At 44.9% G+C, this 15333-nt stretch overlaps 1 protein-coding gene across 1 annotated transcript; it reads left to right on the forward strand.

Moving 5' to 3' along the window:
* The first annotated feature begins 1510 nt into the window (after positions 1-1510).
* Positions 1511-15190, forward strand: LOC101075320 (uncharacterized). The gene is made up of 4 exons (XM_003971086.3): positions 1511-1810; positions 8453-10500; positions 10636-10938; positions 11654-15190. The coding sequence occupies exons 2-4, from the start codon at positions 8469-8471 to the stop codon at positions 11917-11919; spliced, it is 2601 nt and encodes an 866-aa protein (XP_003971135.2). The 5' UTR covers positions 1511-1810; positions 8453-8468; the 3' UTR covers positions 11920-15190.
* The last annotated feature ends 143 nt before the right edge of the window (positions 15191-15333 follow it).

Below are 15333 nucleotides of genomic sequence, written 5' to 3' on the forward strand. Positions count from 1 at the left end.
AGCTTTTGTCTCTCCAAGCCTGCTGCTGAGAAATGACGGATGAGCACCAGTATGTACCAGTGATAACGAGACCTCTGGCACACACGCTGTGCTACGACAAGGTAAAACATTGGAAAAAACACAGAGCAGTGGGAATATGTGAGGAAGCAAGATGGGTGATTGTTATGAAGGGGAATTCAACACTAAACGTGTCACATGGGTTAATGGATTGGATTATGCAGCATTTTATTGCAGGATTGTTGCCGAGTGTAGCAGCTGCTCAGCCTAAATTATCAATATTGTCTGGTATCATTTGGACGTCTGGATAGATTACAGTCACAGCTGGAGTCTGAAATAAAGCTGAGGTGTAACATCTGGGAAATCAGCAGAGGGCTGTCTCCTCAACAGCCAGAAAATAATGAAAAAAAACATTGTAATTGCACATGTGAGAGAGATTACTCATGTCTTCGGGGAAAAGATTTGATTTGAATGTCATGCTAATACATGTGGTCAAGCCCATGTGAGTCATAATGACACTCATATTTTACACATTACACAAACACATAAACGTCTGGAGACAGAGCAGCACGTCATCTTGAATGATAGAGGCATCCAGTTTTTGTTTTTGTAACTGGGATGCGGCTGCCAACATTTTGCATCAACTCTTCAGAAAAGCAGACTTTTTCATTTTGCCAAAACCAAATCTCCATCTCTAAATTTAAAAAAATAATGAAACCTTAAACAATGAGGATTGTCAATTTAATGTCATATAAGGGTTATTTCCTGTCTTCTGGTGGAAACACGGGTGCCGGTACTGGAGGCAGAGGGACATAATGGCCAAGGTTTCTTTGAAGGCCACAGAATGTGAGGTGAGAAAAGTGAAGAGTCAAGACAGCTCTTTACCAGAAAAGCATATTTAAAAGTGTGTGTGTGTGTGTGTGTGTGTGTGTGTGTGTGTGTGTGTGTGTGTGTGTGTGTGTGTGTGTGCGTGTGTGTGTGTGTGTGTGTGTGTGCAAGTACAACTTTGACCCATAATTATCCCTGACTTTGGGATAATAACAAGTGCTACTTTGTGTGGGTGAAACCATCAAGGTTAGGAAAAAGTCAATTAAATAGAATTTAATAAAGTTCCTTCATTAGACTTAATGGTGGTATACAGGCCTGATTGTAAAGAAATAAGAAGCGCACTATCCCTGCAAATATAAGATAATATGCCGAGTTTGTAGCTTCTTTGTTATTGATTTAATCTACTACTTATTACATCTGGTACTCACTCTGTTGTATTTAAAGCTAATAAAGCCAGTTTAAAATTCGATTTAAACCGATCTTCTTCTCTTCTTTCTCTCATTAACCTCAGCCCCCCTTCTTCCTCCTCCTCGCGCTCCATCCTCAAGCTTCTTCTGTGTGCACGTGCAAACGTGCTCGCGCCTGAGTCCTTCGTCTCGTGTGACTCGCCATTGGTTCAGAATGACGTCACCCGCAGCGAAGACAATAGAGTCCACCCCCCACCCCCCCTTTTCGGTGTGCCCTCACGCGCAGCGCAGCTCGGAGTGACACACGCTGACGGCAGCTGAGTTGGCCACGCGCTCTCCACTATTTTCTATCTGTTTTCACGCGCTTGCGAGCCGCGCGTCCGTCCGAGCCCGGCCAGGTTATTTCTGAAACAGTGGCATTTTTAACGACTACATGGGCCGGCAGGAAGGTCTCCCACATCTGGATGAGCCACTACCGCATCGCGACGCGTCCGGCGGTGCCGCTGCAGACATGAGGACTCGTCACCCCGCTGCACTCGCGTGACGAGCGCGAGCAGCCCAGGTCTGCGCGTGTTGACGTGAGTGCGTTTGTTTTCCCTGACGGTACTTTTCTTTGTCGCGCTCGGCCTGTCGCCTCGCTGCCACCGCTGCGCTGTCACAGCTGTGCGCCTCGGTCACCGAAAAGAGGAGAAAATAAGGAATAGTAACAATTGAAAGGAACGCTGTTATTCTGGCCACCGCACGTCTGGTTTCACAGTCAACATCCTCCAAAATAAGCAGCGTTGTACTCGGCTGTCCAAAGCGGGTCAGTAATTGATTGTTGCCACAAGCAGCGGCCTGTATTATTTATGGACATCAAGTGCACATGTGAAGGAGTCAAAGTAGTCCTAATTAAACACATCCGCGCTCATCACTTGGAAGGGGCCGAATAGGTGCAACCTCTCATTATCTTCACCTTTATGATTAAAGCCATAGCAACGAATTCGCGATTAAAACACTAAATTCAAAGCGGTGCGCCACCTAGCGGCCGTGCAGATACAAACTATTCTGGTTTTTTTAACAGCTGTTTTTTTGCAGAGCAGCAACAGAAGAAACATATATTAAGACATGTTTTTTCCCTCCTGCTGATGCACTGGAGATCTGCTTCACACAATCCTCAGTGATTTATTGACACATTTTGTAACCAAACCACGAGTCTTTGTTGGCATGGCAGTTTTGCCCACATTCAGGAGAGACGGGCTTAAATGGCAATAGAACAGCAGCACCACAGAGATTAATGGGATGTCAGACACATATACTAACCCTATACTAACCCTGCAGGTATTATAGCAGTGCAGAGATCTGAATTTGTGCCTCAATGTTCCCCTCAAACACAAGCTGCCTTTACTGGTGACATGTGATGTTTCACTTTAATGATAATGAGATTGATTTTGAATCTCCAGAGAGTCGGATGTTGTGTATCATTTTACCTCGTGCATGACTGCACCAATGCCATTTGACTCCGTTTACAGATAAACAAATGTACTGTACAAGAAGAGGACATTAAAAGGGAACACACAAACTCAAGGAATCAAAGCTGAGGAAACAAGCAGAAATCCAGAAGTTTAAAAACTCGGATCTGCATAAAGATGCGACTGTTTGCTTGTGTTGTCGTGCGGTGACCTGTTCTGTTCCCCTGCCTGGTTTGGAGTGCATGCTGAGATTTTCTCTCAAGACTAAATAGGACTGAACAAGTAGAGGATGATTCTTTAGTGTGGTGCACACAACAGCCACTGTTGTCATAATGAAAGGAAATTTACTTTATCTGAAACCAGATTACAAAAAGAATCTTTTACTTGATACTTGGTGCTCTGGGTTATTCGCATTTGTCAGTCCGTAATGAAGCAACTATCAGTTTAAAGTGCTGTGGAACTACGATTGTTGGATTTCTGGGATTTATTCTCCTCATATGTTAGCTTTAGCAGCAAAACTAGCTGCACACTCCCTTCCCGGTGAATAAAGGCTTCACGGGGTCTTTAAATTCTCAGAGGGAGTCTTTTTTAAGTACACACAACCAAGAGGTCAAAAGAAACAGCAGCATCTCAGTTTGCATGCAGGAACAGTGCTCAGTTTTATGTCTTCGGCTAATTTGGCTGTTTCAAAAGTTGGCCTGAGGACATTTACAGAAACAAAAGAATGGATGCAGCTTGCAGATCTGAGCCTTTGTGTGTTCCTAAAAGTCCCTCTAACAGCCTCCGCAGTGCAGGAAAAACATGAAACAGCGTAATAAAGGAAGTCTGATTCAGAGCTGCTGATGCAGCAGAGCAAAATAATGGAATTGTCCAATCAAAGCATCCATCACCCCCAGCATTAATGATCAATTCATAAACCTGAATTCACTCCTGAATATTGACGCTGCGGGCTGACTTTGGCGCCCAGCAAGGAGCTCTGATGGCCTTCAGGTGTTTTGTGTTGTTGTTGTTTTGATGCGCACTGTATTTCTCAGAGGATATGAGGAAGAAAAGATGGCTTCACATTAATGTGAGAGTGCTGTGGACCACACTGCAGCTCACAGTTATGGATGTTCCTCTGGATAGAATAAAGAATTAGATGCTGCAGGAGACAGATGGTTTGTAGACCTCATTAAGAGCTACTGTGTATCTAAGGTCTTGCCGGGATGTAGCTTCAGATCAATAAACACCGTGGAACAAACATCCATCAAATACTCTCACAGGGCACACTCGCCCTGCACCTAATACACGTCGGTATCTCCCAGTGACTCGGCCAGATCCGGTCCATTTCAAAGTCAAGGCCACATTTCGGTAGCGTTGGTATCTGAGATCTGCTGAAGTTGGCTGACTGGCACATTCAGAGCAATCCCTAACAATGACAGTGTGCTTTCTTAAGGACGTTATCCTTCAAGGAGCTTTTTCAAAGGGTATTACGGTTCCTCTTATCTTAATATGACAGAGGGCTCAAATCCCATCCATAAAACCCTCCTGGCAAAGCTGCTTTTTCACTTTCTATTCATAGCACTGTATTTTAGGAGTCAGAACTTTTTTTATATATATATTTAGTACTTCGAGAGGTCAGAACTGATCAGCAGTAGCTTTGTTCTCCTACAGCCTCGATGACCGTCACGTCTAACACAGAGGAGAACCAGGAATCCAGAAAACTGCCAGTTTGACTCAATCAAAAACATCTGTGACGCTGCAGTAAATACACGTATCTGTGTTGACTTTGATTGACCGGCGTGGTGGAACCGTGAACGCTCACTGTCACGCTCGTCCACCATTGGACAGATTGTGCAGTCGCTTCCACCGCATTTCGTCCACCGGCTGCGGAGGTTAGATGATGTAATCGTTTTGATTTCCCTCCCAGTCTTTTGTTTCGATGTGAGCTCAGGCAAGACAGCAGAAATATTCAGAGTGTGGCTGAAACCATATCTGGCCTTTTGCTAATAATAGCAATCTAATAAATAATCCCATAATATTTGCATGTTTATGTTACCACTATATTTTCCTTAACAAAAAAGTTTGAGTCCCACTTTGTGTTTTTCATGTATCACAAAGTTTTGCACTTATTTGAACTCGATATCTCATTAAAGTGTTCAGGTGACGCGCATGTTTGCTCTCTTACAATTATCGAGCGTACCCAACGATGCGTGCCGGGTTCATTACAGTCGAGAGCATTTCAAAGTTTTTTAATCATAAACTCAAAACTGTTCAGCTCAGAGCGATCACAAAGAGCACCAGCTGAGAAACGGTTCAGTCCTCCCGTTAGCTGCGATGGAGAATAACCTCCCGTCTTTTGCCCGCCGCCTGTAGCTCCGTCCCTCCATCTGTCGCCTTAGTTGTGTGCGAGGACGACGGGACAGAGTGGGAAGACTACCGCCTCGTGTCATTTTGAGGAAACTCGGAGTGAAACACAAGTGCGCGAGTGGATTGTCCTCTGATGGAAACAGCCTGCTCATCACCCTCCGGAAACAAGGGACTCAATGACTAATTTTCTCGACTTTTTTTTTCTCTTTGAAGTCCTTTATTTTACAGAAAATGAAGCGGTTTTAATGGCAATATTTAGCATCTGTGTTTGCGATTTGCTGTGTTGTCTACTGTGCATGTTGGGGTTTGTCTCTCAGGTGCTATTTGATAAAGAAGCTGGGTTAAAGATGCCTCCAAAAACAAACAACGACCCTCCAAACAGCTGAAAATCTTAACCTCTGCAGCTGCTAATATTATTACAAATGCTCAGGGTAGCACCAGCACACAGCCAAGGGCGTTCTTGTATTCTGAGGTTGCTACAGCGACTGCAGAGCTTAGTGTGCATTTCTTAAATATGAAACCATATTTAATCATACCCCGTCACCTATCCGCCTTATTACAGCCTATTTAAAAGGTTGTTTAAATACGTTAAATGTCTTTAGAGTTCTTCCTTGAGTAAAGGACTCATATTCTAAATGCATGTTACCTTCATCCTTGCAGGTGTGTAGAGAGAGGCAGTCTCACAGGCTGAGCGGTGCACATGGGAAACTTTAATCTCCCAAAGGGATGTGTGATACCGCTTTATACAAAAGGAATGTCACAGTGATAGGGAACATAAAAGCCTTCATGTTTCCACATTTGACACATTTGTACTGAATTACCGAAAAGGAAGATGTGTTCAGGAACAGGAAGGGGGAGGTTTAGATTAAATGGAGACCTGTTTTAGGGCTGGTGGTGCATCACTGATGCACTCTTGCTCCACCTCCCTTGGTAAGAGGCCTCACACACCAGCCGGCCGCTCAACGGAACAAGTGAAGGAGCATAATGCTAATTACATTGGGATTGCCCAAAATACATGTTTCTGAGCCGCTATTTCGGAACTTGGCCGGTGTTTGCTGGTGCCGATCGTCAGATTTAAGTTCAACATTGAAGGGATAAAGTGCGTGTGCATGTATACAAGTCAGGTCTGGTATTTCATTGTAACTATAACTAATATACAGTATTTATTTTGTAATACAGTGTCAGCGAACTAACTGGGTGTATGGTGCAGCCTTACCCAGTGTCATGGATGTTTGCCAGTTTAACTAGTCGCCATAATATTTCACTGAAGCATTTATAACTGTGAAGTAGTGTGACTACATGATCATCTCAGCGGCTCCCTGTCTGCTTTAAAACGACCACGCGAGTGAGTGAAAAGGCCACTAGCCAGCCTGCAGTTTACAGTGTGTGAGAGAAAAGTGATTAGAGCGATAGTGACTTCTACCATGACAAAACTGGGTCAATGTAACCCCCCCCACCCCACCCCCCTCCACTACAGGCAAGGCTGAAAAAGGAAAAAAAGAGGGAGAGGGATGAGGATGCCGTCACCAGACTGTGTGCAAGGATATAAGCATGGGGACGCTGGAGCGTGGGTTGCTCTCTCTACGGGTCGGTATCTGTATCGTGTTGGAGCAAGACGAGCCCAGATGATTGTGACGTGCTCCTTCCTTCCCCGTCGTCTGTGATCGATGGTGTCTCGCGGTGAACCGTCCCCCGTATTTTTTCTCAAACCCCCTTTTACTCCTGTTCTTTCCTTTGAGTCTTGTTTTCTCTTTCTGCTTCCAAAATATTTAAGGAATATGTCCCGAAATGCTCCAGGTTAAAATGAGAATCCACCTCAGTCCTGATGGGAGATGAAAACGGTCAAGATATCAAAAAGAGCCCTGTTTTCGCCCGCTTTGCTTCCGTAGCGTGCTAACATCTCCACTAAAGTGCTGTGATGCAGACAGTTGTGGGTATTCATTTATCAGGACTAGCTAATCAAACAGGCTCTCCAACAATGACATTATATTAATGTCCTTCAAGAAATTAATCACGCATATTACCAGAAAAAAACCACACAAGTATGCTTCTGAATCACCAAACCTAGACAGAAAACCAATCTCCATGTAATCTGCCGTGGACACAATGTCTCATGTGCATTATGAAGCAATTGTCTTTGGGTCAGAGGATGGATTATTATTTTAACAACAAAAGCAGCATTTTAATGAATAATTAAATACCACAGAAAATGTTCCATAATAACTCTAATAGCCTGTTATTAGTAACATTAATCATAAAGACAATGTAAGAGTCTCGATTATGACTGTGTATGTGTGTGTGTGGGGGGGTGACCTCATGTTTATACCATGGCCTGGACAAGTGCTCATTTCTACTCGGCCCAGAGGATTCATCCAGTTAAGTTTATTCTGGGGGCTAAATGAAGAGCCAGATACTGTAGCTGGAAGCAGGAAATGTTTCAACAAAATGAAGAATCCCTTTGTGCCACCACCATCTTTTACTAGCCAAATGTGTGCCCTTTACAGGCAACCATTTTATTTAAATCCATTTTTTAACATTAATCAAATTCTAAGCTTTGACATCATACTGTATTTCTTCATTCTTTAATGACATCTGTGAACATTCGCTGTCATTTTTCTTTTTTGGTTTAATTTTTTTTTTTTTTTTTACAGTGTATTCACCTACATTTGCCTTGACATGACCTTTCCTATCATTTTACATGACTGAACACATCTTGTTAAGAACGAGGACTCATCAGAAGGATGGAGCCCGCTGCCTCCTGTGGCCCCACCACCATCAGGATTAGCACACACAGCTAACAGGCACACATGTACCGTGGTCATCGGGATTCTGTTACACGTTAACAGTTTGATATCGAGCTTGCATAAACAAACATGAGCATTCCCTTCAAGAGCTCTGGTATAAGCAGGTCAAAGGCCGTGTGTGCATGTTGACATGGATTTGGAAAGCACAGTTGGTGGAGTGTTTTCCAATACGATCGAGCGTGCACCAGAACGGGTATCCTCTGAATTCTCCTTTCATTTGCAGCGAATGTAAAAGGAAATTCCCGTGCGTGATGTGTTTGTGGTCATTGCTGGGATACAACACTGTTGGTTAGCTGTGATTTTTTTGTTTGGGGTAAACAAAAAAAAGATACCCTAAAACCCTGCAAAAGATACAATTTTAAATGTTGAATGTCATACTTTGGGGTTGGGGTTTACTTTACATTCCACACATAACTTTAAATCCAATATTTTCATTCTAATACAAGAACAGAATAGAACTGCTGGGTGTATTATATAAATAATTGGTTACGTAATCATGGATCTGCTTCTACTCTTTTACCTAATTTGATGGAATGTAATGGACACCCCACTTTTCTTCTCTTTCTGAGTTGCACATCCTGACTTCTCTCTCTTCTTCTCTCCCTTTTCATGGCAGCTTTGCGTGAACCCAGATGCCTCCCCTGCCTCTTGATGAGCGCATAGTGGTCATCCAGCGGCCCAAAAACCTAGACCTTTGTCAGTCTTCCCCACAGAACCTCCAGCAGCATTCTTCTCAGATATCAGGCTCCTCCAATGGACAAGTCGCTCACCATCCGCATCTCCCCCCTTCTCAGTCCCATTTCTACTCCCCCCACGCTAAATCTCTGACTCTGGAATGTAAGCGCAGATCCACCCGGGCACAGAAATTCAAGGCCGAGCAGCCCGTTGTCTCGTCAGGGGGCAGACACACCCCGAGCCACTGCCACAGCAATGGCACAGTAACTCTTGGCCCACGGCTGCCCTCCCACACACATACTATTGATATCAGAGTGACAGTGGACAAAGGAGGGCGGCGAGGGGCCTCTAGCAACTCATTAGGGCGCAGTGAAAGTGTTAAAGGTGGCAAAGGGAAATGTGCCTCCTCACAGTTTGATCAAGGACAATGGGAGAGAAAAAATGGAAGCACGGGGAGACAGGTCGGAGCTGAACATAGTCGCTACAATCAGCTGTCGACGTCTCCTGGAGGCATCCTGCAGTTTATCCCCTCACAGGCGCAGCAGCTTAAATTCCGTAGCGAAAGGGAGAAAGAAAACGCCAGTTTAAATGACCACGAGTATTCCTGTGTAGGTCGCAGACAGAATTCCAAACTGGGAACTGTTCATCAAGCCCATAACGATCACAGCCTTCCCCGCCATCACGGCTCTGTTCCTGTACCCCATGCTGCCATCCTGAACTCCACCTATTCCTCTTCCCCTCCTTCCCAACCTGCCCATGTCCCAGCCTCCTTTCAGCAGTTCAAAGCGTCCCACCTCAGCAGGGATCACCGCCCCCATATTCTTCATGGTCTACCTCTCTCCCCCTGTTCCTCCCGCCCTGGAGGCTTCCCCAGCCCTGACCACACCTGCACCATTGACTGCACCCACCCATTTACTTGTGGCTGCTGGAGGTTGGTGAGATGCCGATTCTTTAAGGAGCACGCTGCCAGCTGCCCGGGTGGTGGAGGAAGCTCCTCCACCTCAGTTTCTGGTGCCCACAATGCTGGAGTAAAGAAAAGGAGCAAAGAAATGGGCCTGAGAAATCTCGGTGGGTGCCTCTCCACCACCTCCACCTCCAACACCTCCTCCTCCAACAGCACTGTGTCTGACTGCCGAGCAAACCTGTTCAAACCCCTCCGTTGTGCCTCCTGCTCTGGCGAGGCTGGAAATCTTGAAAGCCCCGCTATCTTTCGCAAAAAACTTGCCGGGGGATGCCTCCCCTGTGCCCCGCTGTCCTCCTCCGCCCCTTTCCGAGCGATACAGAGCTGTGTCACTGGCTGCAACCCCAAGGCCTCGCAAACAGGCAGCTCCAGCTGTAGCTACTGCAGCAGCGATCCCATAGTGGTGACATTCAATCCCCGGCGGGGGAAACCCCCAGGAAGAAGCATCAGGGCAGCACATCCCATGGGTATGTACCAAACAGAGGAGGATGACTACAGTGTTCGCACTATCTGGCCAGAAGAGGTAGTGGACAGGATGACCCATACTAAAGCCGCAAAAAATTACTGTGGCAGGATTGCCCCCAGCGGCAGTAATAAGGCCGACCTGGTCCCTCTGGACTGTCAAACCCTCCAGGGATACAGTCGTGCTGAGATGGCAGACCACACCGGGCGACGGCGGCTCCAGCAAGGAAAAATGGCTGCCCTCGATTTTATGGGTCGCGGCTCCGGATCCGGGTATGATGAAGGTCAAAACTCACTGAAGAGGCTGTTGAATACAGAGGACATGGGAATGGAAGACTGTCGCGAGCAAGACGGAGACACCGCATATCCGCATTCCCCCTCTCCGCGCTCCACGTCCCCGCCGTCGCCCGTGTCCTTTTCACCCCCACCGTCTGCGCCCAGCACGCTCATCAAACCCAAACCCAGACAGAGAGACAGGGACGGAGGTCATTCTCTGCCGTCGGCTCGTTCACTTCACCTGGACCTGAACTCCCTGAATGCAGAGCAAGATGAGGAGAACAGCAGAAGTAAGAATAATCCATAGTTCCCCTTGTAACTGTGCTAACCTATCACATCTCCACTGAGGGGAATGTGTGTCCGCAGCAGATCGACGTTCTCACGCGCTGTAGATGACGTCTGTCCAAATTTCCGTCTCCTTGCAGTGCGTCTTTCCCTGCCGCTCTCCTCTTCGCTGCCCGCGTCCCTGTCTGACGAGAGCGTGATGACTCCCGATGCAGAGAATGCTGTGGTCAGCCCCATCCTTCCCTTTCTGTATCTGGGGAACGAGAGAGACGCCCAAGACCTGGACCTGCTGCGGCACCTCAACATTGGCTACGTGGTCAACGTCACCACACACTTACCCCTGTACCACGTCAACTCCGGCCTGCGGTACAAAAGGCTGCCGGCTACGGACAACAGCAAGCAGAACCTTCGGCAGTATTTTGAGGAAGTGTTTGAGTTTATAGGTAAGTGTATATGTTTAATGGTTGCTGATTATCTGGAGGAAAGACAAGTGTGACAATCGAAGCAGAACGAGGGAAAGGGGACGCTTTTGTCACATGCCTCTGCTGCTGCTGAGGCAAGAAATAAAGAGGTTTGCAGGTCGATATATGAGAAGAACTCTTTGGCTAATTAGCACAAACGACAAGCCCGATACTAATTTAAGGGCAGCACATACCCTACAGAAACAGAACAGTCATTGACACATGATTTAATTGATTTAATTCACAGTGGCACTGTGGTCTGTCACCTCACAGCAAGAAGGTTGCAGGTTCTAATCCCTCTGAGGCAAGAATCTTTGTTTTAATCATTTTATTTGGCAGACGTGTTTTGCTACAAGACGAGCAAGGTGGAAGTCTGATCCCCTTCAGTATTCTGAAGATACTAAGAAGATACTGCAGCATACGCGCTAGCTCATTGTCTGCTGTAGTCTTTCTAAGTCATCTAGTCATCTTTTATTTCAGGATGACTAAGTCTAGTCATCTTTTATTTCAGGATTTTCACTGCGTTTTATTTTCTAACATGAGCTTAAAACTGGCATTTGGTGAGTGTTTCCAACAGTTAGCTTTAGTCAGGTTCAATGTATTTTAGCTGGCATTAGAAGATGGTAATCACGCTTAGACAGGAAGTTCCTAAGAGTTTATTATTAGTTAAAGCTTTTTGCTGTCTGCCTTTCTGCAGAAGAGGCATATCAGAGTGGACGGGGAGTGTTGGTGCACTGCCAGGCAGGGGTGTCACGTTCCGCAACCATCGTCATCGCCTACCTTATGAAGCACACCCTCATGACAATGACGGATGCCTACAAGTACGTGCGGAGCCGTCGTCCAGTGGTGTCCCCGAACCTGAACTTCATGGGCCAGCTTTTGGAGTTTGAGAGGGACCTCAACTCTGGAGTGACTCCTCGTATCCTGATGCCTAAACTTAACGGTGTGGAGACACAAGTTTGAGAACGGACGAGAGGAGTGGATGAGAAAGCGGCGTGCAGAGACACAATGGTGGTGCGTTGGGCATTAGTGCACTTTCCACACTGTGAAACGCGACCGGGAGACTGGATGCTTCATCTATTTAGGCAACGTGATCGTCGTCCAGTAAAAACATAACGTGCCAATATTTTGTACAGGCCTACCATCATTCTTAGATATCTCTTTTTTTTATTTGAATGGTCCTCCTGTTTATGTTCAGGCACACATGGAAACACAGCCAACTGTGTATAGAGTGGAAACCATGGGAGAGAGTTCTTTGCTAATGATCACCTTCAACTGGATCACAGTTGTCAAAGCACAGGTTATTACAAAGCACTTCACCTTTCGTTCATATATACCAATATAACAGACCTCAGCCACTGTTTTTAGTTTGAAGGATCAGAACTGTGGACCTTCCAACATTTGGACCTAGTGAGCAGCACTTAGTAGCATTAAACTGCAAACTTTCACCCACGAGACGTCACGAAAGCCACAGCAGGAAGTTGGAAATGCGTAATAATAGTTTCTTTTCAGTGACGCTTGTCCTCTGCATTCATATGTCCTGCACCCAAACACCTGATTCACGGGTCTGATCTGTTCAGAGCTTTCATGTTCACCCTCACTGGACTCCACAATCAGTACAATTTGATGTGAACTGGTGGACAAACAATATTAGACCATTTACAAATGCTCAACACATCATCTCCCACTAAACAGGGGAAGCAAACGTCCTGCTTTTAGTTCATTCAATTCAATTTTTTTTGAATTGGGGAGTTTTTCCCTAGAGTCTTGTCTTATCTTTGGACAGTTGCTGGGAAACAGTTGCTCTTCCTGTTTGAGTTGCTTGGCCCCATAATTCAGTCCTTCAACCTGACCACATTTGGTGTGTAGGAACCGGTTTTCTATCACCAGGACACTGTGCAGTCATCTTTTATTTCAGGATGATTACTAATTGTTTACACTAACATGGAACTCCAATTAAATGTGCCGGTCTGTGCACAGAAATAAGCTGATTTTAAAGCTTGTGGAAACCCAACCGACAGTGCTAAAACACTCACAGTTAAATTACAGTGTATTTGACAGGAAGTGTGGGTTGACGGTAATATCCTGTTGTTATAATGTCGTGGGGCTTTTCGTTTTTTTGTTTGTGGGTTTTTTTAATAACCTTTCAGCTTTAATTTGTAATTCTAACACATGAAAAATGTTTGTCAGGTGCTTAGCATGTAGCCGGCAGACATGCTAACTACATTTCTTTCTAAAGAGAGCACATACATGTCGTTTGATGGACTGGAGACTTCATTAAGAGTAAAGAAGCAAAATTACCATCCTGCCCTGTTAAAAAAAAACAGCATGTATTTTTTTAAATCTTATTATTATCCTCCTTGACTTTGTTCCTTCCGACTATGCATCCTTTTTCCTATGAGGGCTTATTATGAGAGGTTGATGACTGAACTACAGAAGTCTGGAGCCATGAGAACACCATGAACTACAATCCCAGGTCACCAAACCGATGCTTTAAATTTAGCTGCAAACGCAAGCAGATATATGGGAAATGACAAATCGGTCACGTTTTTGTGACGCGGGTTCAAAATGTTCCCCCCGAGCGGCTGATGAATCGTTTCTTAATTGCCTTCTGTGCTGAGCAGGTCATGGGTTTTTGGGCTACAAATGGATTTTGATGACATATTCAGATGATCAGACGTGACTCAAAGGTATTAAAAGAATCACAACGCCAAGTTCAAATTTAGAACCAGCGATGGCCGACTGGAAAAATGATATTTACTCATTTCCAAAACAGCCTAACAATTCAGTATATTTTCTTACATTTGTTTGCAGTCATTAGATGTTAAAATTCGACAGCAAACATGAGTTTTCCTTTATTGTTTCCTTTATTTTTACTGTTTTAACCACCCTGTTTTTCAGATTTTCCACAAATTAAGAAAACGACCTGTCACAGTTCTTTCCTCAACCTAATTGCCTTTAATCTGGTCCTCTCCTGTTGTCAACTTTGTACAAAAGGAAAAACAAACCAAAAAAGATCAGAACTGGCTCAACGTGATGGATTTATTTTCTGGCGAATGGATTTTTGATAGCTATATATTTTTCTACAGTCAAAACTCTTCACCACATTTTTGTTTGGTATGAAAAAGCCATTCTGACAGTCAGACATCCTCCATCTCTGCCTGGACAGGGGAGGAATATCCGGCGTGCAGTTCTACGGCTTCCCTCAGTGGTTCGGCGTCCCTTTCTTACCTTTCACTTCAGCATGACTGACTGGTTTACTTGGTTTAGATTAGCTCAGTAGGTGTAGTCTTAATCTCTGAAACGCGCCTGTCGGTGTTTGCAGGTTCTCTAATTCTACGTGGATAGTAGAGTCAATGTCGTCCTTAACTGCTTGTACTGGAGAGACATCACGAAAGAACTTTCCTCTTTCAGTCATAAAAAAATAATAAAGGGCCAGTGTATGTGTGTGTGTGTGGTAACCTCTGGACGACCTCTGCTTATTTGTGGGAATCCGCCACCCCCACCTTCCCTTTTGTGATTTACTGCCAATTGTTCACCTTTTTATTGTTACCCAATATTGATTCAAGGACTCATAACAGTGATGATGATGCTGATGCTGATGCTGATGATGATGATGATGATGATGATGATGGGACAGTGACAGAACTAAACTAGATCACCCCCTCTCTTCCTGACGGAGGTCAGAACTCTTCAGGTACAACACACTGGTGCTGTGCTGTATCCTCTCGACTCTTCCAGAGACTCTGAATATCCATCCATGCTTCCCCTCGTCCTCCTCCTCTCCCTAAAGAATTTTCTCCCTTGGAAAAGTATAATATTTTCATATTGTAGTGACTGCTCCGGGTATGTAGACAACCTTTTACCTTCATGCACTGTGACTAATACTGCAATGCTGCTATTATCATGAAGACTTCTCTCTCAGTCGCCACGTTCGGCGACGCTGGCAAGCGACCAGGCGCGCTCGGCGTTGTTTATGTCAGTGTGCACAACAGTCAGATCTGTAGCCGTTTCCTGCTGGTCTTCCTTTCAAAAGAAAAAAAAAATAGAAAGGAGACAAGCGAACACAACAATGCGAGAAAATATCAGCTTAGAAAATGCAAGGAGCTGCATTTAAAGTTATATAAGAAACTATACCCTATGCCTGAAATCAGTCGTGCTAACCTGCAGATATTTAAGCCCATCTCATCTCTCACTGTGGTTCAATAAAACTGTGATTTTTATTGCAACGTTACAAATGTTGACGGGTTCTCTGTTCTGCTTTACACATACAACTAATTTGACTTATTATGTTCCACAATATTCCGCACGGCTGTTAGCAAATGAAGCTGATATTATTTATATAGATATATTACAGGCTCATTTTTCCTTAGCATG

This window comes from Takifugu rubripes, chromosome 15 (assembly GCF_901000725.2).
Source record: "Takifugu rubripes chromosome 15, fTakRub1.2, whole genome shotgun sequence".
Taxonomy (NCBI): domain Eukaryota; kingdom Metazoa; phylum Chordata; class Actinopteri; order Tetraodontiformes; family Tetraodontidae; genus Takifugu; species Takifugu rubripes.